The sequence below is a fragment of the Protomyces lactucae-debilis genome, assembly GCF_002105105.1.
Source record: "Protomyces lactucae-debilis strain 12-1054 chromosome Unknown BCR37scaffold_10, whole genome shotgun sequence".
NCBI lineage: Eukaryota > Fungi > Ascomycota > Taphrinomycetes > Taphrinales > Protomycetaceae > Protomyces > Protomyces lactucae-debilis.
The window spans coordinates 99,370-122,874 of record NW_024468002.1 but is presented as its reverse complement, the minus strand read 5'-3'; the positions used below and the strand labels follow the sequence as shown (position 1 = coordinate 122,874).

The following is a 23,505-nucleotide window of genomic DNA, read 5'->3' as shown; positions in this document are numbered from 1 at the left end:
AGACAGGCTGGCCAGCGCAATGCTTTTTCGAAAAAACCCCGAAAAAAGCTTCGAAGCAAGCCGTTTCGACTAGTATGGTGAGATCCACTCATAGTGAGAGCGAGAAGGGGACACTCCCAAAGTGGGCATGCTAGACTACGCGGTCGAGAAACAGCGTATCGGGACCGGCACAAGAAGAACGAGGGCTCCAATCGGGGACCAGGCAGAACCCCGACCGATTTGATAATCAATGCCGCAAGGGCCGGCAATGATGCAGTAGGTGGTCATTATATGCCATAAAGTAAACTGGAGGGAGCTGTACGCTTTGACCGCATGCGGCAAAGGTACAATAAGCTCAGATGAGACCTCCGGGGCCCCAGGTTGCCTTTGGTGTTGACCTAGTTGCTGCCATTTGTTGTTTGGAGACGACAGACGCTCCAAGAGAGTGGAAGGGAACTCTCTTACCTGTTTGATTGATGTTTGGACCCGAGCAGGAGTGACCAGGCTCTTCAAGACGACAAGTCGGTCTCAAAAACAGGGCGAAAAAAAATTTTCACCCGCCAATTTTGCACGAATACAGCGGACAGGTGCCTGTTCTACCGTGCTTGCAAGGAGGCGCTGCCGTCCAGCGCGAGTCTCCTTGTCTTAACGCTGACTGACCGAACCCCCTGCTCTGTAGCGTCATCCTCAGAGCACGTTTCCACCAAAAAGTGACTTTATGATGTGTTGGTTCGGTGGTGGATGCTCAGTTGTGAAAGTTTCGCGGCAGACTCAACTGCAACTGCCCTTCCAAGTTCTGGCAGTCTCGCACTCCAATCTCCCGCTGGCCACAAGTATGTTTCTACGGGAGGTGATTCATCTCAGTCACTTGCACTTCTAGGTCTCTACTCGGGCTTTAAATCGAATGGACTCTATGCTTAGTCTCTGCGTCCGTGGTTGGGTGCTCGTGAGACATCACAAGTCATGCCCATTGTCCATGGCCATTTTCTAGCGCGAAGCGGCTCACACACGCTTAGCACAAGCCTTGTGGCCGCGAGTGCTCGGTTGAGGCGCGTGCACTTGGTCAAAAAAAACCTTCGTGCATCGCCTTCTGCACTGGCTAAGAAGATTGTGCATAGCTGCTACTCTTAGTTGGTGTCACGAGTCACGACAGGCAAGCTGAGGCAACCATTAATACGCAACACTGAGCAAAGACCGCCGTCGCATATAAGCGACTGAGGTACCACTAGCCTGGTAGGCCAGCACTAGCTGCTTGATCCTGACAAGTTGACATGCCTTGACGATCTTGTCACAACTTGTCAGGTGTTCTGGAAGTGAGAAGAAATGAATGGACGGACAAACAAACAAACAGACAAACAGACGAGCCCACCTGATCTCTCGCAGGTTCACAGGCTGCCGCATGAATCAACAGATCCCTGACGGCAAAGCAGGCGCGCATCCAAAATTGGTATCATCTTTTAGTGAGCTTCTCTATCCACGCGAGTGCTGCTTTGAGCCAAGTTACGTGCTTGTCGTGCTCATGTCATAAGGATGAGCGGCAGCTCTCACCTCCTCTCAGTCATAGACGCTGCAGCGCGTCTGTGATCGTCAGTCTAATCAAACACTCCTGTCAATCATGCAAACATCTCATCTTAGAACTCGCAATGACAATTTCCTGTGCGTGGTTCAGGCTAAGCATGGTGCACAGGCTAGGAAAAGTCAGCTGCCAAATACTTGCCATGCGGCGACTCATCAGCATGCAATTTTATTATTGGAACCCCTGACCCATGCCCTTTTATAAGTGCTGTTGGCCCTGTCCAGGTCCTGGCTTCTTTGTCTTCTACACAAGTTCCCTTTCATGGTTCGTTTGTCTCGCGTTCTCGCGGGCCTCGTCCTCAGCGTCCCATCATCACTGTCTGCTGAAGTAGGCAAACGCTCGCCTGCACCACACCATACGCACCACAAGAGGTCTGGTCCGTCCTCAGAGCAACGTGTCAGGCTTTTCGTACTCATCCAAGGTGCCGACTCTGGTGGAGCCTCAACGAAGGGTAGATCCCATTCGGCGGGCGCAGCCAAGCTAAGCGAACAGCCGCCAGCCAAGAAGGCTAGCCTGCCAACCAATCCTACTAGCCTCTCTCCTCAGCCCACACCGTCAGTCAAGTCCAATGTGGGTCTGCCGGCAGAGGAGCATGCTCTGCAACGCAACTCGGTCACAAAGCCGGCCCTGAAGGGCAAACATGGCAATGCTCCTTTGCAACGCAACTCGGTCACAAACCCGGACCCGAAGAACAAAAATGGCAATGGCTCTCCCAAGTCAGGCTCTGGCTCTCACGGCTCTGGCTCTCACGGCTCTGGCTCTGGCTCTGGCTCTGGCTCTGGCTCTCGCGGCTCTGGCACTGGCTCTCACTCTGGTTCTCCCTCTGGCACTCACTCTGGTTCTACCTCTGGCACTCCCTCTGGCACTCGCGGTCTCCCTCCCAAAACCTCGTCACCCACAACTTGCAACGCATCAAAGAAGAAGAACGGTCCCATCGATTTTGAAGGTGGTGCCGGTGATTATTCCGATGGCTGTCTCCCAGACAACATTGTCAAGGACGCCCATACCTACGTTGGTGATCCAAATGATCCACTCTATCCTATGACGAAATTCAATCACAAACTGACGGATAAAGATACCCATAAAATGTTCCCATCAACGCCTTACCCAGACGACTTTGGTCCCGAACCTCCACTACCGAAGGATGGTCCAAACTGTTTCAAGAGCGACCTTCTCAACCGGCCATACAAGAATGAGAAGAATCGGTGTGTTGCCAACAAATACTCAGACTTGGCCGGGTGTCTTGATTCTAGCAAAGGCTACAAACTCATCATCCTCGAGAATCTTACAGTTCCTCCAAAGACGACACTCACGATGAATCTGAAGGAACAAACTGTCTGGATACGAGGCAACGTCACCTTCCTGAAGGAAAGCGGCATCGATTTCAAGGCTGGAAAACGGTCGACATGGGGAAGAGGTAGCGGGGAACGCCTCATGAAGGTCTCAGGCTCAGACTTTCGCATCACAGGTGAGGCAGAAAAGGGTCAGCCCTTCGGTGCCTTTGTGGCTCAGGGTGAATATTACTGGGACGGGATGGGATCCGACTCGAATGCAATAATGCAGAAGCCAAAGTTCTTCAATTTGGTCTCAGTACACAACGTGTATCTTGATCACGTCTCTTTCATCAATTCCCCCGTTCAATTCATGGCTATCGACACAGCCTCCAATGTGCACATACAGGAGGTCCGTTTTGATGACAGGACGGGCGATGGCAACACCAAATTCAGGGCGGCTCGCAACACTGACTGCATCGATATCAGCAAATCGCACGACCTAACCTTGAATCGATTAGTGTGCTGGGGTCAGGACGACATGGTCGCGGCACACAGTGTGCAGAACATTTGCGTTACCAACTCCTTTGCCATCGGCACTCATGGTATCTCCGCCGGCAGCCTTCAGCATAGCGAGGAAGTGATCAATTTCTATGTGGCAAACAATCTCCTCATCCAGCCGATGTTTGCTTTTCGAATCAAGTTTACCGCCACTGCTAACGGCGTGGTCAAAGGGTTCAACATCCGGAACAACCATGTCGTGGGTGCAACGAACGCCATCCTTGCGGTGTTCCAGGATTACCAAAATGGTAAACCAGGTGGCAAACTCGGGCAAGCTTCCAGGATTACCGACCTCTCACTCGTCGGCAATAAGGGTGATGGCTTCGTTATTGCTCGGTTGCATACGAATAACAAAGTGAGTCTCGGGCAAGTCAAAGACAACCAGTTGCAAGGAGGAGTGGTCGAAGGGAATCATGCTGGGTTGAATAAACTGCTCCTGGGGGGTTGATGCTTCTGTTGCTATCGACGTTCCACTAGCCGGTCTAGCGAACGTCTCACTTCCTCTCCCAGTTCATCCTTCATTCATTGTCCTCGGTAAAGCGCAGCTTATTCCGTAGCTTACACGTTTCCTTTCTTTCCACCCGTTGATTCATTGCTGACAGGTGCATCTATGTGATATGCAAGTTGGCAGTGCGTTTGCCACTGTGTGCATTTCTCTGAAGGAGACGTCTTTGTAGGAGACGCTCTTGGTTCTCTGGGAGAGATGAAAACCATGCAATGAAGGAAATTGACACAAAGTGTGACAGACCAGCTGAAGTGTTTAATGAGATGCGCCATGAAGAAAGAGTCTGAAAGACAACCTATCGCTGAGATTTGCCCGGGATCGAAATGCCAGAGACTTCAACAGCGCCAGTGATGCCCGCATGTGAGATATTGAAATGTACACAAGCTGCACAAACAATCTGCAAAGCCTTGTCATCGGACGAACCAGTATTGCCAATGGCATTGACGCCCTGGATTGTCACGCCGTTACCAGGAGTCCCAGAGGCTCTTCCGTCATAATAATTTTGCAAGATAGCGACAGCCGCTACCTTGATGTCGTGGAACCGATTATTTTGCCACAAGACGCCTTTCACGGATCCTGCGCCGCCAAATTTTGATGTCTTTAGGCGCACGCCATACATCCCACCATTGACAGTACAGTCATGAACCGTGACGTTCTCCACAGTCCCTCGGGAGACACTGATGGAAAAGCCATGGGTGCCTTGTGCCACGACTCCAGTGATGGAGATGTGCTTTCCATCATTGACCACAACAGCATCGTCTTGTGTTGTGATCTTGCCTCCAATGATATTGATGTGTTCAGACCTGCCAATGTCGAAGGCGTCTGTGTTTTGAGCGCCGAACTGCTCACCAGCTGAGTTGTCAACCTTGACATTGATGATATTCAGGTAGCGAGCAAGGATGCTGACAGCCTGAATAGGAGTGTTCTTGATTGTGATATCTCGAACTTCCGAGTTGTGGAGGTCATGCAGCCAGAGGCAGTCCGGCTTGGTGCCGTCGTCCTTCTTGTTGGCCCAGTACTGCTGGCCGCCACCATCAATAACGCCATTACCGCCCACCTTGACATTCTGACCACTGATGAGCACTTGGGGTCCTTTGCTCTTGGCATAAGCGAACTTGATGGTGCCAAAAATGGTGAGTGTTGCACCTGTTGCCATGTTGAACGCAAGTGTCGTCGAGGCAGGTACAGTCATATCGCCGACAGCTACGTGCGATTTGCCTTGACACTGCTTGTGGCTAGCCATGTCGGTGACCACGCATGAACCGGCGGGAGCGCTTTGGGTTTGGGCAGAGGCTCCCGTAGTGCTCTTGGTGCTTGGTTGCGTGTGCGTGTGCGTGTCGCCTTGCTTGTTCTTCTGATTGACATTCTTGTCCTCGGCAGAGCTTGGTGGTGTGTGCGTATGGCCGAGCTTGTTGTTCTGATTGACCTTCTTGCCCTCGCCCAGGTGATGAGCATGTTTGAGCGTGTTGGATTGGTCTCTCTTCTTGAGCGGGACAGGGTCTGCGCACAATTTTGCAGGTGTATGTCGAGACTGCAGGACATTGTCAATCTGAGTTCGGTCGTTTGGGCTACGTGGGCTGCTGTGTTGAGACAGACTCGCCACGAGGGCTGTCCAAGAGCACAGAAGTGCAAGGTTGAGCATAAGGGAGGTTCAGAAGCCGGCACAAGTCCAGAAGAAGTAGAGGAGGCTTGTCCTTTATCTAGCTATTAGCCAGATTCCAGCGGCGAGCCAAGACTGCCAAGCTACTCTGAGGTGCAAACAACTCAAGCATGGCTGGACCCAAATGACAAACCGTGGTCACTATTTCTGAAACATCGACCTCATGTCGTGACATTGGCCCCTAACAAAGGAACATGCCGGGAAATGAGGCTGCCAAAGAAGGGTGGCAAGCACATTTCCGAGTGGCCAATGTTTCTTGTTTGCGTCGAAGAGACTGGTGCGTTCTTGCGAGGTCATTTCTTCACAGGCGTGCAGAAGGGAGACTGATCGCAAGGACTTCCTATGATCCCCAGGGTTGCATGTGTAGACAGATGTCCGTGCCTTCTGCCGTATGACTTGTCTATGTTTCGTGATGTTGTTTAGCAAAAGATGTTTGATTGCACAGATAACAAATCAAACAACACAAGCATCTGAGGTTGCATAGTTTTCTGATAGTCGTCTGTTGATCTGTCAAGGTCACAAGACCTGGCGCAAGTTCAAGCTATGTCGAGACCTCCCTTGTCTGCATGTGCTGTTTGCTTGAAAAGTGAATTCTAGACTTGAATCCGTGTAATAGTCTCCCTAAAGACCATACTAAGCCTCAAAGATTGCAGGAGTCATCAGACGAGGGGCGAGCAGCATCTCCAGCATGCAAAGGGCATAGAGCCCGCGGAAAAGCTCAGGCTAGTGTCTAGATTAACAGAGTACATGTCCACTTTCCGTTGCAAGACCAGGCACTGCCCAATACTGGTATAAGTGCCATATGACTGCCAAATACTTGCCAGCTGCAGTTGTCGACCAGGAATGTTCAGATGGGGCATCCATCCACGTGATAGCAGTCACATAACTGACAATTTCCGAAATTTTGTTGCAGGCCGCGACCACTCGTCAGCTCAGCGTACTCACGACCCTGCTGTCCTCCCAAAATCTTTTGACTGTCTCTCTGAAGACTTAAACTTGTTAAAGATATCATGAAGGTTCTCGCTGCATACTTGCTCCTCGTCCAGGGTGGAAACACTTCCCCCAAGGGTATGTCCTGACAGCTGGCGGTGGTGGAAAGCGATTAAGAAGAGATGGTCGGGCTCATGCTTGCCTCGCGCGCGGTTTACAGGTGGCAGGCAGTGCAGGCAGTTGTGTCCATTGTGTCCCTCCATCTGCCTGCATACGACACAGCAGACCCTCTTTTCACGCGTCCACAATCTCATCACCGCCAATAATCCAATTTCAATACTAACAAACCACAGCTGCCGACATCACAGCTCTCCTCGAGACTGTGGGCATTGAGGCCGACGACTCTCGCATCTCTGCCCTCCTTGCTGAGGTTGAGGGCAAGGACATCAACGAGCTCATCACTGAAGGTACCAGCAAGCTCGGCTCTGTGCCATCCGGTGGTGCTTCGTCTGGCTCTGCCCCTGCAGCTTCTGCTGGTGGTGCCGCTGCCGCTGAGGCTCCTGCAGAGGAGAAGGCTGAAGAGAAGGAGGAGTCTGACGACGACATGGGTTTCGGTATGTTTTTCTCGTTACTCGCTTTGTTCACTGCTAACCATGCTCAGGTCTCTTCGACTAAACACCTTTGCATCTCACCCTCATATCCAATCCTATCACTGCATATCCACTTGCCGTCCCGTCGTGATTGCTGACCTACTTGTATTGTTTGATCATATAATTGTCTCTAATAAGTACGAGCCTACTTGCGTTCATGCCGGACCCACTGGCCCTCAGGCACAGACTCCTCCAACGCCTCCCACGGCTTCCAAAGCAGCATTCGTTCCGCCAACACCAACTCCGCCTGTGCAGTCTCCAAAATCTCCTCAACAAGTCCATCCTCAAGCTGCGTCTCCACCTCTGGCAACGCACCAGCAGCTGCTTGTTCTGTAGCAGGTCGCTCTGTCGCCGCTTCAACAACTTTGAGACGATGCTGCGTTAGAGCTTCTGTGGCTTGCCTGTAAACAGCATGTTGTGGCATGCGTTGCAGGACTTGTAGTGTCTTGTTGTACGTCTCAACAAGCAACGGTTTTGGATTCTCAACAGGGTTCAATCCAGTCAGACCTATTCAATTTGTCAGCATAAATCTAGCATGACTGTCGTAACAGGCAAAGATTGTTTGAAGCACAACATCCTTGATATTCCTATCAGTAGAGAGAACTTACCTGTTGTTGCAAAGCGTTTGACGCTGCTGAAAAGCGCGCGAGAGATGTGCATCTCAAATGATTATCGCTGAGGATCGCTGATCTTGCTGTCAAGCGCTGATGGTCTGTCCACAGGGCACCTGCTGTAGAATGTCTCCCTGTCGTGGTTGTGCTTGCTTGCAGTCGCTGAAAGTGGCAACCTGTTCAGATGGTAACGTCAAATGTCAAAGTCAGCAGGCAGTCGTCAGCAAGGAGCCGCCAGCAGCTATCGGCTTCAGCTCACGCTTTACTCATCTGTTGACAAGGATATTAAGGAAGCAAGTTAAGAAGCTATCTAGGTATGTGATTCATCTGCCAGCAGAAGTCCAAGAATGAGTCTATCCTTCCGCAGTGCCGCAACTGTAGCGGTATCGAGTCTTGCCGTAGATGTTGATTCGATGCACTGAGCAAACAAACTTGACACAGGGTAAGGCCGTGGGGAAATCGAGGATATTTTTGACGCAGAACCATTGGTTACGCGGGGGTCTCGCATTTTTGGAAATTAGGACGCAGTAACCGATGAGGCCATCCTTCCCTACACCTTTAGTATCAGTAGTAGGCGTGCCATTCAGATCGTCCCAAACGACCACGAAGCTGAATGAGTCAAATGGTGAGCTGTAACTTGGAACGAAAATCCGATCGTTCTCACACTTTGAATCAATCAAGTTCTTGCGGTGATCCACTGTCGGCGTTCCGCAGTTGTACTGGAACTCTCGCTCGTCTTTATGATTGAGAACAATCTGGATTTGACAAGCAGAGGTGATGCAGGCTTTGAATCCCCGTTCGAGGTCCGAGACACAGTTCCAAACAGAGTCTTTGTCAGAGGCCGGCCTACCGGGCACGGGACCTCGCACACACCAAAGGTATGGCGGGAGAGTAGCTGTTGCGGCATTCAGTGACTTGAGCTCTTTACCTCCGTCAAAATCAAAGTCCCAGTAGTCGAAAGTCTTGGTATTGGCAAATTGACTAGCCAACGGCATGTGGAAGCGACCTTGATAGCAGTTGGGATCAAGCACTTCCAAAGTTTTGTAGCCGCAATCAACGCGAAGCGTGTACGAGTTGAACACGCTGAGGAACTTATACTGTCTCACGAAGCGACAGTGGTGATCAATGCAAGTAGGCCATACTTTGGGGTCGTAAGTGCAGACCCATAGTGAATGCGCCCCCCAATGTGGCTTACCAGGGTAGGGGCCAAGTACACACAGCAGGCTCTGATAGCTCAAATCCTCCGAATCGGCGTTGACTTGATAGATATTGTCCTCATTGTAAATGGCATACTTGAAAGTGTCCAGATCAGTGTGGAGGGCTGGAACCACCATACGTCCTGAATCACAATGCGGGTTGATAAGGTTTCCTCGCTGTAGTTGGCGCACGTTTCGACACTCAACCTGTATCGCTTTGCCCACATGTTTGAAGGTGCAGACTGTGCCAACGCACTTGTCCCATGCATTCGGATCCTCGCGGCATACCCAATGAAACTTGGGCTTTGTGTTCACTTCGGAGGGTAGTGGTCCAAGCAGACAGTACAAAAATCCTGGCAAGGGCGTCCTCTTATCATCTGGATAGACCACATAGCCACGGCCTTGACCCGGCATGAAGTAATTGAAGGGGCCTGTGATGGTTCGTTGCTTTGGCAGGGCTGGAAGGTATCTGCCTTCGTAGCAAGTCTTACTCAAGGCGCCAGCGGCAGTGCGACCGCAACGAGCAACGTAGACATACTCTTGAGACAGGTCTTGCTCCTCTTCAAACTGACAGTAATGAGTGATGCAAGCGGGCCATTGCGTCATCTCACGCACACAAACCCAGTGCTCATGAGGGGCGTCATTCCTCCGATCTGATGCTGGACCCTGCACACAGAGAAGCGATTGGAATGCTCGAGCCTCAGAATCAGTTCTGGGAGCCCCAGTGTGCTTGCCGTTGAAGCGGAACTCTTTGGGGTTGTTGTACATGTAGTAGCTGATAGTTCGGCGTCGACCAGGTGACTCAATAGGGCTTGTGAGTCTGCCATTTTCACACTTGGCATCCAGATAGTTGCCCTTCTTCACGCCCACATCACAATCAAAAGTGATCTGCCCAGGACTTTCTTCAACGATGCAGTGGGTCTTGACGCAGTCATCCCCCCAATCATTGGGGTCCGTAACACAAATGAACTCGCCTAGTTTGCGATGAAGCTCCGCTGTGAAAGACTGCACACAGAACAGTGCCGCAGGCAAAACTGCGGTTTCCTCGCTGACATCGATGGTGCTAGCGACTAGGCTGATCGTTCCGTCTTTGTTGAGCAAATAGTAAGTAAGTTTGGGGCTTTTAGGGCCGGTGAATTCACGAGGAGGACTCTTGAGGTTGTGCCTGCCGCAGAGTGTTTGATGTCGGTACGTGTAAATACCTGATAAGCCTTCAGCGCCGATAATTTGTCCATCTTCAGACATTACGACAGACTGGCGGAAGAGGCATAGGAGGACGAAAATGGTCGAGAGCACGATCATTGTCGGCTTGATCGACTGCAAAGGCGCTGCTGTGAACGCAGATGAAATGGTGTCTAGTGAGCATTATGCCAGCGCAGCAGCTTTTAGGGCTGCCGCAAGGTCTGACATGCTCCTAAATTGAGATTGCAGGAGCATGTCAGGGACCATGAACCTCCTGTACGACTTTCGAATGGCGTCTAGACGCTCGCCGTCCGATGACTCGGCGATGAGAGACTGCGCCAGTAGTGATGGAGACTATAGCTTGAGCACCGAAGCGAGAGTCATGCAAGCGAGTCTGCGCACTACTACTCTTGGAGCTCATCAAAGACTTCGACTCTCTTGGAGAAGACTCTAAGCCCCTTTTATGAGCCAAGCACGAGGCTGAACATCAGCCCCTTAGTGATGTTGTATAGACATGCAAGCTTGCGAGCAAATGTAAGGGCAATAGAAAGGCTCGCTCTTACTGTCCACTCACCAGCAGAGCTGATGATAGCCTGATGCCCTGAGGGCCTATTGGCTATCAAGCCCGCTATGCTAGCAGGCGATATGTCGTCAGTTGATAGGAGGACGAATACGTCGCCGACGCGATGCTTCCGCATCAGATGGGCTCAAATTCAATCGACAAGGCTCAGCTCAGAGGAGGACTAAAACATAATAATAGAAAGAAGTAGTACAGACGCCATCATCATAGCAAATGCAAATGGCGAGCGTGACACGGAAGTATTCAGAACAATCAAGCAGGCTGAAGCACCCTCACGTCTTCATCGGCCGAGCTGTATAATCTGGTGATGGCCCAGTAACGCTGGTCAACGTGCGTTTTTCTGACCCAGGCGCCGGGGTCATTTGTTGATTCGCCGGGCGATAACCTTCTCGCCGTCTCCGCCACCACGCAACCAACACACCCAACGCAACAATCATAAAGACCACAAAGAGCGCCATGGCAAGCGCAATGCCAATCACAGCGCCCTTCGAAAGGCCTGACCCGGTACTCTTACCAAACGTCGCTTGCTGTTCCGTAAAGATTGTGCGAATCACACCTGAACGTGTCTCTGCTTGTGATGTGCCACTCGCAAGGAGGTAGGGCGACCAAGCAACACCATCAAATAATGCAGCTGCGAACGTACCATTGCCGGTGAGGTTCAAACGACCAGCAACCAGGAGTCGTCGATCAGGCGCCATGATGTTGTTGGATGCACCACCAGACCTCTTTGCGAGCTCCACGAATTGCAAGTCGTAAATGACACTGCCTGCACCAAGCGCACCCGTACTCAAGTCCAGAATGGCTGAGCCATTCCATTTTGCGAGATAGGAGGAGGAATTGTCTGCGCGCATACCAGCGACATAAATGGAGCTCGTTGCATTGGTATCCGTCACAGCAACATTGGCAGACCCAGGGAACCTCTCACTACCCGTCACACTCGCAAACGAACCCGTATCAAAGGCAAAGGTTGCAAGTGACAAGGAAGAGCCATTGATGCTGAGATCACCAGCAAGCAATAGAACAGAATTACCAATCCATGTCGCTTGGGAGACATTGCCAGAGAGACCGACACCAGGACGCTGCCAAGTTGTGGTGGCGAGATCCAACACACACAACGACGGACACGTCAATGCACCAGCAGCATCAAAACTGCCAGCAACAACAAGCTGTCGTACACCAGGACGTGTCGATATGGATTGGACGCGGACATTACTGCCCGTCAATGCAGCAGGTTGTGTGGTGGCCATACTGTCACTTGCAAGGTTATACAATGCCAGACCACCAAGTGTGGATGCGCCAGAACCAGTGATATTGCCACCGAGGTACAAGACATCGCCATCTACATGCGACGCAAACACTGTACTCGCAGCAGCAAGACCTCCATTATTGGTCAGACCGGCAACTGTACCATCTGCAGAGAGCAAAGCAACATTGGTGATTCTGCGACCATTGGAGTCCGTTGCATCGAAGCGACCACCGACGATGGTGATGGACTTGGTACTGCTGTTGTAGAAGTTGAGGGTCTGCACGTCGAAATTGCTTGTTGTTGTATTGGTTGCAAGGGAACGAAGTCGAGTTGTACCATTACTGGATGAGAGCAATGAAGCGACACCCGGTGCAGCAAGCGCATAGGATGCTTGGAGACTGCCCGTGAGATAAGTTCCATTGACTGCTGCAGAGGCTGTTGAAATGCGACCAGCGGCATTATTGACTGAAGCTGCCCAAGTACCTGTTGATGGGTTCCAAAAGGCTGATCCGCGCGTTGAAATAGCCGCTTGACCGCCATTTGCGTTGATGCTCGTAAACGTACCAGAACAACCCACTGTACCATTCAGCAGAAATAAGTTGCTCACTGCACCGTCGAGGCCTGAGCCGAGTGCTTGCCAGCTGTCTTTGGCGGTATCATATGCAACGACATGACTCGCTGACGTTGTAGCGTTGACAAGCGCAGTGAAATTGCCACCGAGATAGAGGATGCCATTATACACGAGCAACGCCGACACTGCTGCATTTGTGCCTGCATTGCCAAGCGAGGATGCGGCGTTGTTTTGCAACTTGAGCACATTGGCGATACCATTGCCAGAGAAGTTCCCGGCAGCATACACCGTATTTCCAGATGTCACGAGCTGTGTGATGACAGCATCAAAACCGAGCGAACGACCGACCTGATCAGCTGTTGCATTGAGTGTTGAGACCGCTGACACGCTCGGATCATACTCAAACAAACCATTCAAACTTTCCGCACCTTCCAGTGTGCTGAGCGGAATGAATTGAACGCGAGATGCAACAGTATTCTGAACAGGTCCAGCACTACCCAACGCAGACAAAACAACACGAGGCCTGAATGAAGCAGTCGAAGCCGCTACAGTGCCTTGAAAGACAGTATCATACTTTTCATAATTGTTTGTTTGGAAGAGCGTGATATTGGTGGGTTGTGCATCGGGGGACGGATAGACACTGACGAGGACTTGACCGCGCGAGGCGCAAGAACCTGCAATGAGACATCCAGGCGTATACAAACGAACAGAGTACGTGCCTTTCTGTGAAATCTGCGGGAAGAAGGTGACGCTCGCCGTGTTGTCAGTAGTAGAGAGGAATCCAGGGTCATCGCCAAGCTTTGCAGAGATCCAATTGCCAACTTGTTGCGAGGTCGAGGTGAAGGTACCGGTTGCACACGTTGGTGCATTGAATGCCGTTACTGCATATGCATTGATGTCGTCCGTGAATAGCTCGAAGCCACGCAGTCCAGCACTCAATCCATACCACCCACTCATGGCAATCGTGAAGCCCGTCATTTGAATGACATTGACAAACTCAAATTCGGTATAGTTGACGCTCGTCGAGTCGCTCAGTGGACATCGCGCATCGCAGTAGGCGCGGCTGCCAGTGGTTGGGTCGGTATACGTCAAGTTGAGAATCCCATTGATGGGTTTTGCAATGAAACGAAATTCGCGCACGCCGCGGCCATCGCGATGTGTGTTGTAAATGCGGAATTTGGTGGGTCTGATGGTGTAGTTGAGGGCAGAGGACCAAGAGGCAGGGGCGTTGTCAGCGGCGAGCCAAACGGATCCCGGCTCGTCTTGCTTTGAGGAGCACAGAATATTGTTTGGGTTGATGAAGCCTGGGATGGAGGAAGGGTTCTCAGAGGTAATGTAGGAGCTTTGAAGGTTGACTTGCTGAGAGGTATTGGAGATTGAGGTCGTGCCCTTGTCAATCATGTCAAAACGCCCACCAAACAAGATTGCATTGTCACGCGCCGTGATCGCTCTAACAGGTCCATCAAAGCCTCCAAACGATAGATCCAGGAAGGAGTTGGATGCGGTAGACCAGGCCGCTGCGTTGCTCATGTTGGCATTGTCGTTAAAGTCGCCACCGATGTAAACGACATTGCGGGAGGCATCACAGTAGAGCGCCGAGACTGGGCCTGGTACGCCTGTTGAGAGCGGCGCAAAGGTGCCTGCAGCAGCATCGTACCGTGCAACATTACTCGCCTGTACACTGCCAATTTGTGAAAAGTTGCCGGCAATGTAGAGAGATGTGGTTGTGGATGAGCTGTTGAATGCGCAAACAGCAGATATGACACCATTACTTGTGCCGAGATTGTTGTAGTATCCGTCTGGCGACTGGAGCACGAGGGAGTCAGTGCTAGCGTTGGAGAGAGACTCGAGCTGTCGCGTATCTTGATAAAGACTGATGCCGGAGAAGCGACCACCGACAACGACGCGTCCAAGGGAGGATATATCGAGCGCTGGCTGAGTAATGGCGGTCGCATCTGTTGAGCAGAATGCTAGACTGAATAGTGCGAGTGAAGACGCATAGTGCATCGAGAGAAAAGGAGAGGGAGCAGCGACTTTTTTCAAGTGCGGCTTCGAATAGATAAATTGAGAGACTTTGGTCGCTGGTCGCGGAAGTAGGAAACGAGTGTGAATGCCACTGGGTTGTGGTAGATGCTCTGCTTTGCTCTGCTCTCTGTTGCCTACGGGCCCTGATGCCCTGGCTGCGCTCGTCGGGGGGTTGTGCTCTTGGTCTCCTGCTGCTTGTTCGTCTTGTGTGTTTTGGTCTTTTCCCCCTTGGTTGCCCAACACGTGCAGCCAGAATTAAGGGGCACGGCATACATATACTTACTTTGACTTACTTGTACTTATACTTACGTGACTTATACTGACTTGTACTTACAGCGGTCATATGCTCACACCCTCCCTCGCCTCCACCGCACTCCAAAATGCAGCATAGCTCCACGTCAAATCACGCGCACCCATCTGCTTGCCATCCTCGCGGTGAAACTGCTCCGACATGCCCAGGGACTTGGTCACAAACTGCTGCTCCACTTCCAAGAACGAATCTGCAAATCGATGCATCTTGTCTAGAAAGTCCGTCAGCTCTGTGTCTTTCAGAGTCTGCCCTGATTTCAGCTTGCTGTCCACCATTTGTGCGAAATAGACATTAATCTCATTCACCTGAAATTGCTTGACGGCCGCAATCTCCCGCATGGCACGGTACAGGACTTCTGCAACTGTCGACGTGCACAGGAACCAAGGATTCCCCAGTGAATGTGTCGAATGTCCGTCATAGGTATCAGACGGGTAACGACCAATAGCAACACCATTCAACTTCTTGTTGAGTGGGTATAGCGACTGCATGGATTTCACCAGCGATACCAAGGATGCCAATGTTTTAGCACTAGACGGACGATACAGCGGTGCTGTTCCACCAGCACCATGCAGCACACCTAATAGGTTGCCGCAGTCCACACCCGTCTTTTTGCCACTCCTCTTTAGCGACATGTGCGACTTGAAGGTACCTTCGTTTGTGTAATCCCAAAACGCTTCAATCTGTACTGCGAGTTCTTGATGCCGCATTCGATACCACTCTGAAGCACCCGTATCACCAGCCTGCCAAAAGACTTCCACAGCCTCTCGCAGACACCGAGATTGCACCATGTTAGTGAAAAAGTGCAACCCTTGCTGTTCTTCCCAAAGATCAAAGCCTTTGTCGTCCTGCCAAGTACGTGAAACGTACTCCACATCTGGCTTGACTATATTTTGAAGTGTCTCGGACACGTATGCTGTATCCTTAAAGTGACGCAGTGCTTCCATGATGACAAGAGCACGTAACGCTGGACCATCATGCTGTGGACGACCCCAGTCTTCATTAAATGCTGTGCCATTGACGTAGAACTGGTCGTTAGTGTTTCTTCTCCTGCTTGAGAGCTTACCTTTGGCTCGCCAAGTCCACGACTCACACCTTCAGTCAGTCCATCACTGAGGTTTGGTACTTTTTGCAATTTTGCAGTATTCGCAATGAATGCCCTAATCAAGGACTCTAGATCTTTCCTACCGCCCGCAAACAGCTTGACTACAGGCTTCATCACAATCGCTGCATCTCGAGTCCATTGATAATAGTAGTTTGCACCGTCTTGTGGCGCTGCAATGACGACACCAGGATAGGGCGAGTCGACACCATAGATGTTGCGAAAGAGTCCTGCCAAGGAAACATTCTTTTGTGCAGTGAGCCATTGTGTGAAGGGCAAGTCTTGTGGTGTACTACTACTGACGAGGTCCCTGAAAAAGGGTGTTTGTGGGTGTGTATGCTTGAGTAGCTGAGCAGTACTTGTCAGAATTGAGCGAGTGCTCAGCAGAGCAAAGCAGCAGGATCTGAGCTGGACCTTCATTGTGCAGGATCAAAGTTTCTCTCCGCAGTCTTCAGTAGCTAGAGTAGGAGTAGTAGTAGTTGGTAATGGATGGAGGTTGCCATTTGCCTTCAGATGAAACAGACGCGACATCCATTGACTTCATTCAGCCAACACGCGCAACAACCATACACCAGCTCCAGTCTCATGCGCTAGCCTACTTCCTCCTGCTCTGCCAATGGACCAGGCAGACAAGCGCAAACAAGAGATTGCCGCGAAAAAGGCAAAACTAGAGTTACTACGACAACAACGGATCGATCGTCAAGCGGCTACCACTTCACTCCCCGTTCGCACCACTTCGCCGCCTTCTGCAGAGGTAAGTTACCGCCGCCAACTGCAAAGAGGCAGCACTGATGCATAGACTCGCGCGCAGGAACGAAAACAGATTGATGAATTAGTCAATGCACTCGTTGGCGACGCACACTCAAGACGCAGTTCTCGGCCAAGTACCGCTGCGTCTGCTAGCAATGGCGCGCCTGCATCTCTACCAAGTGAATTGCCTGTCACACCTCTCAAAGAAGCGGCGATAGCGGAATCATCTGCCACTGCATCGGTTGCGGTGGTAGGCATTCAGCATACACCTACAAACGGTGCATTCTCTGCGAAACGCGAGACGGTGATGTATACAAAAGCGACACAGACATCGGATGATGCAGAACTTGAAGAGGATACGGATGAGGACGACTCTGCGCGTGATGTTGCCGCAGCGGATGCGGCTGCAGCCCAAGCAACGCTCGCTGCACAAGAAGCACTCATTGCACAGCTACGAGAAGAGATTCGTGCAGAGTTACTCGCGAACGAAGAGGAAGAGCGGCAGCGCCGGCTTGAGCAAGAACCACCACCTCCTCCACCGCCTGCTGAGTTGAGCACCGGGAGCATGATACAGCGGTATACAGCGGACGATACTGATCTTGATACGAACGGGCAGGATGCACAAGTACGACTGGTTGCTCAGCTGAAAAACTCACACTCTGCGCATCGCAGCATTACTTATATCCACTTTTCACCGAAATTCCCTGAACTCGTCTTGGCGGCGTATAGTCGCAACCCATTGGCTCCGAGCGAATCAGATGGTCTGGTTCAAGTGTTTAGTTTGTTGAAGCCTGATGAGCCAGTGTTCACCTTGACGGCTGGTTCAGAGATTCGCATTGCGCAATTTTCACCATTTCATCCACAGCTCATCTTTGGTGGTGCTTATTCTGGTCAAGTCCTTATTTGGGATACGAGAACACCCGGTCTACCGATCCTCAAATCACCTCAAACTGCTGGACGTGGGCACAGTCATCCAGTCACAGCCATGCAACTCGTTGGAACCAGACATGCACACAGTCTTGTGAGTATCGCAGCAGATGGCACAGTCTGTTCCTGGTCCCCTGATGTCCTTGCAAAGCCACAAGACTTTCTACAACTACGCAACCTACCGCCTGCGAAACTCGACGACATTGCGCCGACGGGCATTGCAGTGGATGCAACAGACTCAACACGCTTCTTGATGTCCACTGAAGAAGGTCATCTTGTGCGTGTTCATCGACAAGATCGAGCAGATGCAAAAGCGGGTGTCGATCCACGTATCGTGTATCGTGGACATCTAGCGTCCATCACAAATCTCGATCCACATCCAGCAGCGGCGCAACCAGCACAGCAGAGTCAAGCTGGTGGTCTAGCTGGGTGGGTTCTGACAAGTTCGCTGGATTGGAGTGTGAAGCTATGGAATACAACACCCACGACGCGTGCGGTCGGGACAATTGCTGTGTCGTCACAACATCCCTATGGCGCAACAGACGACGTACCCATGATTGTGGTATCACCCATCATGGAATTTCCCAATACACAACCCGTCTATGATGTGCATTGGTCACCGCATCGACCGGGAGTCTTTGCACAAGTTGATGGTGCTGGTGAACTGCAGATTTGGGATCTATGTCAAGGTTCAGAAGTACCCGTGAGTCGTATAACGCCGGGATTGGGTCCAGGTGAGCCTGCAAGGGCGCTGAATAGACTTGCATGGGAGATGGAGCATGGGAGGCGGATTGCAGTTGGTGGGTTGGACGGCATCTTGAACGTCCTGGATATCGGTGAGCTAGGTGGTCCAGCCACTCAAGAGGAATGGTCGACCCTCACAACGCTGATTGAAAGGATGCAATGACTTCTAAATAGACGTAAGGATGCCATATGCTGTCACTGCATGACTCAATGCCGGCTCTCGCGCTGTTCAGACATGTGTAAGAGAGGCTCCGCCACAGGCTGTTGCAGACCGACCCCTCGAGCCGCTTCTACCATCAAATCACCACGCTGCGATATCGTATCCTGCGCAGACATGACCAGCCCCTGTCGCTGCGCATGCTGTAACCGTACTTGCTCTTCCTGTGCTTTGAGAGATGCAGCCACCGCTGCTGCAGCTTGCGCTACCTTCACACCCCGTTGCGCTCGCTGTTTTTGAATTTTAGGAGGCATGCGTGCTTTGGAACCTTGTCCATTTCCTTGCGACTGTCCACCATGCACCATTGGATAGGGAGAGGGTGCTGATTGTTGTTGCCCATGCGTCAAAAGCGAGTCAATGGCCAACATGCTCGGTACATAGGGCACTTGATCACGACTTGTCGCCAACACTGCACCTTGTGCATCCAGCGGCGTCGATGAAGCAGTAGCAGGATCACTATACGACAAAGTCGCTTGTGCTTGCGCAATGGCTGCTTGCTGTTGTGCCATTTGTAGAGTCGCTGCAGTGCGTGGATCCATCTCGAATAGATTCGTAGTGGCTGGATCATCATGCGCTGGCTGAGTTTGCGTGCCGAGCGTTGAGGCAGATTGTGTTTGTTGGCCTTGAATTGCGAGTGCAGCATCGAGGCGTGACTGGAAGTCTGCAACAACTTGCGCCGTTCTTGGGAATGCTGGTGTTGTTGTGTCGAGTAGATTCGGTAGACCCAGCCTGTCGCCTTGCTGCGACGAGTCATGCAAGGGGTGACGAGGCGTACTGGCCAGCATATCATCCATCATAGTCAAGTTCTGCGACGGCACCAAGGCAGATCCGTTTTCTTGACCAGCCAGCAATCCTTGTTGCTGTTGACCCGATGCCTCACCTTGCTCCATGACTGCTGCTTTCCGTTTGCGTCTGATAGTGGGTGGTCGTGCATCGCGATGCGCACACCCGGCTTTAAGAAGTTCGAGGAAGGCTGTCTTTTGCTTTGCATACTCACTCTTGCTGAGGGTCGTTGACCATCCTCCACAGCTAAGATGCATGCGTGAGCAAGACCCGCATATAGGTTTCAATTCGTCACTGCGCTTGTTAGTATGGGTCATTGCAGATGAGTGGATACCATTTGACTTTGCGGAACTTGCAGTTGAGACAGCCTTGCTTGCTGCGGCGAAAGACCGTCTTAGCTGCTTCATTCTGGCTGGCAGGCGTACCTAGAAGAGTGTCGCGTCAGTCTGTGTGCTTCCTGATACTTGGCAGGCCTAGAGGCGCGTCGCATACACCGTACGGGCAATGCGCCATGGGCGTATGAGGTGCGATGGGCTCACTTACTCATTGTCTATATCTGGTCAGGAACAGCCGAAGCTTGCTGTGTGTGTTGTGTGGTGTGGTTGTCTGGTTCCTGCGCAGTGTCTGCTGCACTCTACTGAGTCTACTACGGGCAACAGCTACTTCAGCCGCACATATGAACTCGGGAACAGGCCCTTCTCACCAGCAGCATTGCGGCCCTCCCACCAGCCCTCATCCACCTGCTCGATGTGGGTAATCTCCTCTCCCTCCTCAAATCCAATCTCCCCTTCCTCGCCCACCTCGTAGCCATACTCGGCAACAGCACACTGACCCTTCTCTGACCCAGCACCAGTCTTGCTCGCAGGAGCAGCCTGTGCCTCAACGTCACCCTCCACAAGCTCCACGTAATTGGCAGGGAACAAGCCTTGCTCACCCACATCATTCGTGCCAGACCACCAACCTTCGTCAATCTGATCAATTTCAGTCACCAACGCTCCTTCAGCAAGCGAGACTTCTCCCTCCTCAGCAGCTTCATAGTCATACAACACACGCGCTTGTGGTTTACCACTCGCTTGCTTGGCGGGCGCAGACGACGCTGCTGCTGCTGGCGCCACGGGGCCACCACCAATCTTGGCGGCAAGCTGGTCTTTGAAAGTGGATTGCGTTGGAGCACTTGCTTCTGCTTCCGCTTCTTCTTCAACTTCCTCTTCAGTCTCTGGCTCAGGCTCTGGTTCAGCCTCACGAGCTCCTGAAGGTCGTGTGTTCATAGGTGGTGGCGGGGGTACTGCAACCTCCTCTTCTTCCGCTTCCTCTTGTTCAGGGGAAGCCGCACGAACAGGCGGTACACTTCTTGCCACAGCAGCAGGTGGCGGTGTTGGTGCCACTGCAACAGCGGCAAACTTCTCCTTCAATGCACCCACACCACGTTCTTCTTCCTCCTCTTGCCCATACTGTGCAGCCTTCACAGGTGCTTCTCTCTGCACAGGTTCTGGAATCGATTCACCACGTTCCCGTGCTTTCCGCTCTTGCCAAAGTTGCGCAGGCGTTTTGCCATCTTCTGCACCAAAATTCTTACTCAAACCACCGAGTGCCTTGGACCCAGTTGTTTGTTGTCCAGGGAGTGCAGGTTTTGTGCCAAAGGAAGGTTGACCGAATCGACTAGCTAGCGGATTAGACGATTGCCGTGGTCGCGTTGTTGTAGGTGGCGCCGTAGAGCTTGTTTCGTTGTTTGTAAAAGCAGACATGCGATCTGCCAAAGCGCCTGTTTTCGGTACCTCTGCAGGACGATAGGTCGTTCCCGTACTGCCTCGAGACGGCGCTTCTTGATCACCGGATCCTTGAGCACGCAAGGCGGCAATATCAGGTCGGCCAATCGGTTGGTAACTCGACTTGACGGGTGCATCTGCTGTGTCTGTAGTTGTTGCGGCTCCTATGCCTGGCAGCTTGACTGGTTCTGCTTTTTGCTCAGAATCCCAATCTGCCACTTTTCTCGTCGATGCAGTCCTCACAGTTGGTTTTGCGCTGGCTGGCGCACCAGGTGGCAGCCTAGGTGCCGTTTGCGCCATTGGCTTTCTCGCAGAAACAAGCGGAGCACTGCTATTCTGCTGCTTGAGCTGATTCACGAGTGAGTTTGTCTTTTTCGAGCTTGTTGGTCCAAAGACGGAGGATGCTTGGCTGACGGTATACTTTGCACCGGATGCGTCTGCCACCTTCTTCTCAATCTCTGCCATTGCCACATCATCACTGGAGCGTGCCGTTACTTGAACATGGTAACCAGTGAGTTGACCCGCGACAGAGGCAAAGTGCTGTTGGAAGATCCCTTTCCTCGGAGCGCCATCACCACACCAACCCACAAGGACAAACTTGGGTAATTGACTATTGGGTTCGGTGACTTTGAGGAAGGCATACTGGAGCCGTCCGTCACTGAATTCATCGGGAAATTCGTCATAGTCGGTGCTGCTCGTTGCTTGGACTTTGAGGGATTGTTGGCCTTCGTAGCCAAAGACTGCCCAGAGGAGATCACCTGCTTTGATTTGCTCGTAGGCATGCTGCACGTCTGTACCAATGGAGATGCTCATGCTGATGCTGGATGATGACTTGTGTAGTAGTGTGCAGACCAAGTGTGGAGGTGACGCTGAAATACTCGACACAACTGCGACATGCCGCCAAGACTCAACCAGGCTGTGTCTGCTTGCTAGTAGTTCTCGGAAGCTGAATCTCGCACTGTTCTTGGCACAGTGCAAGACCGCTAGAGGTTGGGCTCTTGCTACTTGCTCATCACGGCTATTGATGCACACACATGCACAACATGCACAAAAGAAGCTGACACCGTCATTCAGCAGCAAGACCAAACAAATCGATGCAATCGATGTCACGTTCCTTGGAACAGCCTCTGCTGTACCGAGTGCGACCCGTGCTCATTCATCCCTCGCCGTTCGTATGGCAGGCGAAATTTGGCTATTCGATGCAGGAGAAGGTGTACAACTTCAACTCTACAAGTCTTCTCTGAAGCCTGGTCATGTTCAGCGAATCTTCATTACCCATATGCACGGAGATCATGTGTTTGGCTTACCGCCACTCGTTGCTTCTCTTGCACAAGCACAAGAGGCAGAGATTGATGCAAACGCTCCAGCGCGTGTCGCCTTGGAGATTTATGGACCTCGTGGACTTCGTGCATACCTCAGGAATGCATTACGGTATACGTATACCATGACGAGTGGATTGTGGTGCGTACATGAATTGCTCTTGCCCGGAGAATCGCCCATCTTGTCAGCTGAGCAACACGAGAAGGATAAGCATTCGTGTGAGGCAGTTGGCAAGACTCTGTATGCTTCTCAAACACAAGGAACCATATTGTTTCATGATATACTACAATCGCCACATCCACACGTCTGCGTCCATGCAGCGCCTATTAAACACAGCTGCCCATGTCTCGGCTTTGTCCTTGTTGAAGAGGACGTTGCAGGGTCCATCCCCTCAACCATGATTCAAGCCATTCAACGCAATGCAGCAGCCATTAAAGCAGATTGGGGTCTGGCGCAACCCATGTCGCTGCTTCAGCGCATCAAGGAAGGTGAATCCATCACTTGTCCAGATGGAACATTGTTGGAGCCACCGCCTCGACAGCAGGGTCGGAAGCTTGTTATTCTTGGCGATACATTTGATCCAAGCAATATCACTCCGTTGGCCATGGATGCCGATTTACTCATACACGAAGCAACGAATGCGTACTTGCCTGGTGTGCCAGGCGCTGAAGTCAAGGATTCAGATACTGCTGCGTCTGTTCAAGCGACAGCTAGAGCGCATGGACACTCAACGCCTGATTTGGCAGGTGCGTTTGCAAAGCGGATTCGAGCAAAGCAGCTCATTATGAACCATTTTTCATCCAGGTACAAGGGCGATATGGCTGATGCCGAGGCAGCGGTCATTATGGATGCGATTCGTCAGCGGGCAGTCGATACATTTGGCAGCGATGAGGTGATGACGGCATACGACTGGATGAATGTCGTTGTTCGCAGAAGCAAGAGGTAGAGACTACCGTAGAGTAGAGCACTAGAGCTAGACTGAGTGAATCGAATTTTGACGTCAAGTGCCTACAACCAACCAGCCAACCCGACGAGCCCAACGACTA

At 51.7% G+C, this 23,505-nt stretch overlaps 11 protein-coding genes across 11 annotated transcripts; 4 read left to right on the top strand and 7 right to left on the bottom strand.

Annotated features, from left to right (window-relative positions):
• Nucleotides 1-1,598: 1,598 nt before the first annotated feature.
• On the top strand, nucleotides 1,599-4,011 carry BCR37DRAFT_23979 (pectin lyase fold/virulence factor). Its single transcript, XM_040866544.1, has one exon. It carries the CDS (start codon nucleotides 1,817-1,819, stop codon nucleotides 3,833-3,835), a length of 2,019 nt encoding a protein of 672 aa, XP_040725061.1. The 5' UTR covers nucleotides 1,599-1,816; the 3' UTR covers nucleotides 3,836-4,011.
• A 332-nt stretch (nucleotides 4,012-4,343) lies between these two features.
• On the bottom strand, nucleotides 4,344-5,099 carry BCR37DRAFT_336786 (glycoside hydrolase; the record flags this gene model as incomplete). Its single annotated transcript, XM_040867238.1, has 1 exon — nucleotides 4,344-5,099. A coding segment is annotated over one exon (756 nt), but the record flags the coding sequence as incomplete, so codon positions are not given.
• A 1,463-nt stretch (nucleotides 5,100-6,562) lies between these two features.
• On the top strand, nucleotides 6,563-7,157 carry BCR37DRAFT_392971 (60s acidic ribosomal protein-domain-containing protein; the record flags this gene model as incomplete). Its single annotated transcript, XM_040871230.1, has 3 exons — nucleotides 6,563-6,620; nucleotides 6,836-7,096; nucleotides 7,144-7,157. The coding sequence occupies 3 exons, from the start codon at nucleotides 6,563-6,565 to the stop codon at nucleotides 7,155-7,157; spliced, it is 333 nt and encodes a 110-aa protein (XP_040725059.1).
• A 100-nt stretch (nucleotides 7,158-7,257) lies between these two features.
• Nucleotides 7,258-7,889, bottom strand: BCR37DRAFT_379825 (uncharacterized protein). Its single transcript, XM_040869355.1, has 2 exons — nucleotides 7,741-7,889; nucleotides 7,258-7,662 (listed from the first exon to the last, which is right to left on the bottom strand). The coding sequence occupies exon 2, from the start codon at nucleotides 7,554-7,556 to the stop codon at nucleotides 7,278-7,280; it is 279 nt and encodes a 92-aa protein (XP_040725058.1). The 5' UTR covers nucleotides 7,557-7,662; nucleotides 7,741-7,889; the 3' UTR covers nucleotides 7,258-7,277.
• Nucleotides 7,890-8,096: 207 nt separating this feature from the next.
• BCR37DRAFT_387418 (uncharacterized protein) lies at nucleotides 8,097-10,241 on the bottom strand (the record flags this gene model as incomplete). Its single annotated transcript, XM_040870534.1, has 1 exon — nucleotides 8,097-10,241. The coding sequence occupies one exon, from the start codon at nucleotides 10,239-10,241 to the stop codon at nucleotides 8,097-8,099; it is 2,145 nt and encodes a 714-aa protein (XP_040725057.1).
• A 611-nt stretch (nucleotides 10,242-10,852) lies between these two features.
• BCR37DRAFT_379823 (cortical protein marker for cell polarity-domain-containing protein) lies at nucleotides 10,853-14,732 on the bottom strand. Its single transcript, XM_040869354.1, has one exon. It carries the CDS (start codon nucleotides 14,523-14,525, stop codon nucleotides 10,974-10,976), a length of 3,552 nt encoding a protein of 1,183 aa, XP_040725056.1. The 5' UTR covers nucleotides 14,526-14,732; the 3' UTR covers nucleotides 10,853-10,973.
• Nucleotides 14,733-14,825: 93 nt separating this feature from the next.
• BCR37DRAFT_358076 (Six-hairpin glycosidase-like protein) lies at nucleotides 14,826-16,447 on the bottom strand. Its single transcript, XM_040868208.1, has 2 exons — nucleotides 15,917-16,447; nucleotides 14,826-15,878 (listed from the first exon to the last, which is right to left on the bottom strand). The coding sequence occupies exons 1-2, from the start codon at nucleotides 16,370-16,372 to the stop codon at nucleotides 14,883-14,885; spliced, it is 1,452 nt and encodes a 483-aa protein (XP_040725055.1). The 5' UTR covers nucleotides 16,373-16,447; the 3' UTR covers nucleotides 14,826-14,882.
• Nucleotides 16,448-16,752: 305 nt separating this feature from the next.
• Nucleotides 16,753-18,758, top strand: BCR37DRAFT_379820 (WD40-repeat-containing domain protein). The gene has a single exon (XM_040869353.1). It carries the CDS (start codon nucleotides 17,010-17,012, stop codon nucleotides 18,534-18,536), a length of 1,527 nt encoding a protein of 508 aa, XP_040725054.1. The 5' UTR covers nucleotides 16,753-17,009; the 3' UTR covers nucleotides 18,537-18,758.
• Nucleotides 18,759-18,833: 75 nt separating this feature from the next.
• BCR37DRAFT_387415 (uncharacterized protein) lies at nucleotides 18,834-19,780 on the bottom strand (the record flags this gene model as incomplete). Its single annotated transcript, XM_040870533.1, has 2 exons — nucleotides 18,834-18,912; nucleotides 18,957-19,780. 2 exons carry the CDS (start codon nucleotides 19,778-19,780, stop codon nucleotides 18,834-18,836), a joined length of 903 nt encoding a protein of 300 aa, XP_040725053.1.
• Nucleotides 19,781-19,884: 104 nt separating this feature from the next.
• On the bottom strand, nucleotides 19,885-22,009 carry BCR37DRAFT_23832 (uncharacterized protein). Its single transcript, XM_040866537.1, has one exon. The coding sequence runs from the start codon at nucleotides 21,950-21,952 to the stop codon at nucleotides 20,033-20,035; it is 1,920 nt and encodes a 639-aa protein (XP_040725052.1). The 5' UTR covers nucleotides 21,953-22,009; the 3' UTR covers nucleotides 19,885-20,032.
• Nucleotides 22,010-22,163: 154 nt separating this feature from the next.
• On the top strand, nucleotides 22,164-23,405 carry BCR37DRAFT_347431 (beta-lactamase-like protein; the record flags this gene model as incomplete). Its single annotated transcript, XM_040867768.1, has 1 exon — nucleotides 22,164-23,405. The coding sequence occupies one exon, from the start codon at nucleotides 22,164-22,166 to the stop codon at nucleotides 23,403-23,405; it is 1,242 nt and encodes a 413-aa protein (XP_040725051.1).
• Between the last annotated feature and the right edge of the window lie 100 nt (nucleotides 23,406-23,505).

Excerpts from the sequence above, each read along its gene's own strand:
- BCR37DRAFT_23979 (XM_040866544.1), top strand. The coding sequence starts at position 1,817 with ATGGTTCGTTTGTCTCGCGTTCTCGCGGGCCTCGTCCTCAGCGTCCCA.
- BCR37DRAFT_379825 (XM_040869355.1), bottom strand. The coding sequence starts at position 7,556 with ATGCCACAACATGCTGTTTACAGGCAAGCCACAGAAGCTCTAACGCAG.
- BCR37DRAFT_379823 (XM_040869354.1), bottom strand. The coding sequence starts at position 14,525 with ATGCACTATGCGTCTTCACTCGCACTATTCAGTCTAGCATTCTGCTCA.
- BCR37DRAFT_358076 (XM_040868208.1), bottom strand. The coding sequence starts at position 16,372 with ATGAAGGTCCAGCTCAGATCCTGCTGCTTTGCTCTGCTGAGCACTCGC. Across the intron at positions 15,879-15,916 it reads GTGGACTTGGCGAGCCAAAG|TTCTACGTCAATGGCACAGC; the intron begins GTAAGCTCTCAA and ends ACTAACGACCAG.
- BCR37DRAFT_379820 (XM_040869353.1), top strand. The coding sequence starts at position 17,010 with ATGTATACAAAAGCGACACAGACATCGGATGATGCAGAACTTGAAGAG.
- BCR37DRAFT_23832 (XM_040866537.1), bottom strand. The coding sequence starts at position 21,952 with ATGAGCATCTCCATTGGTACAGACGTGCAGCATGCCTACGAGCAAATC.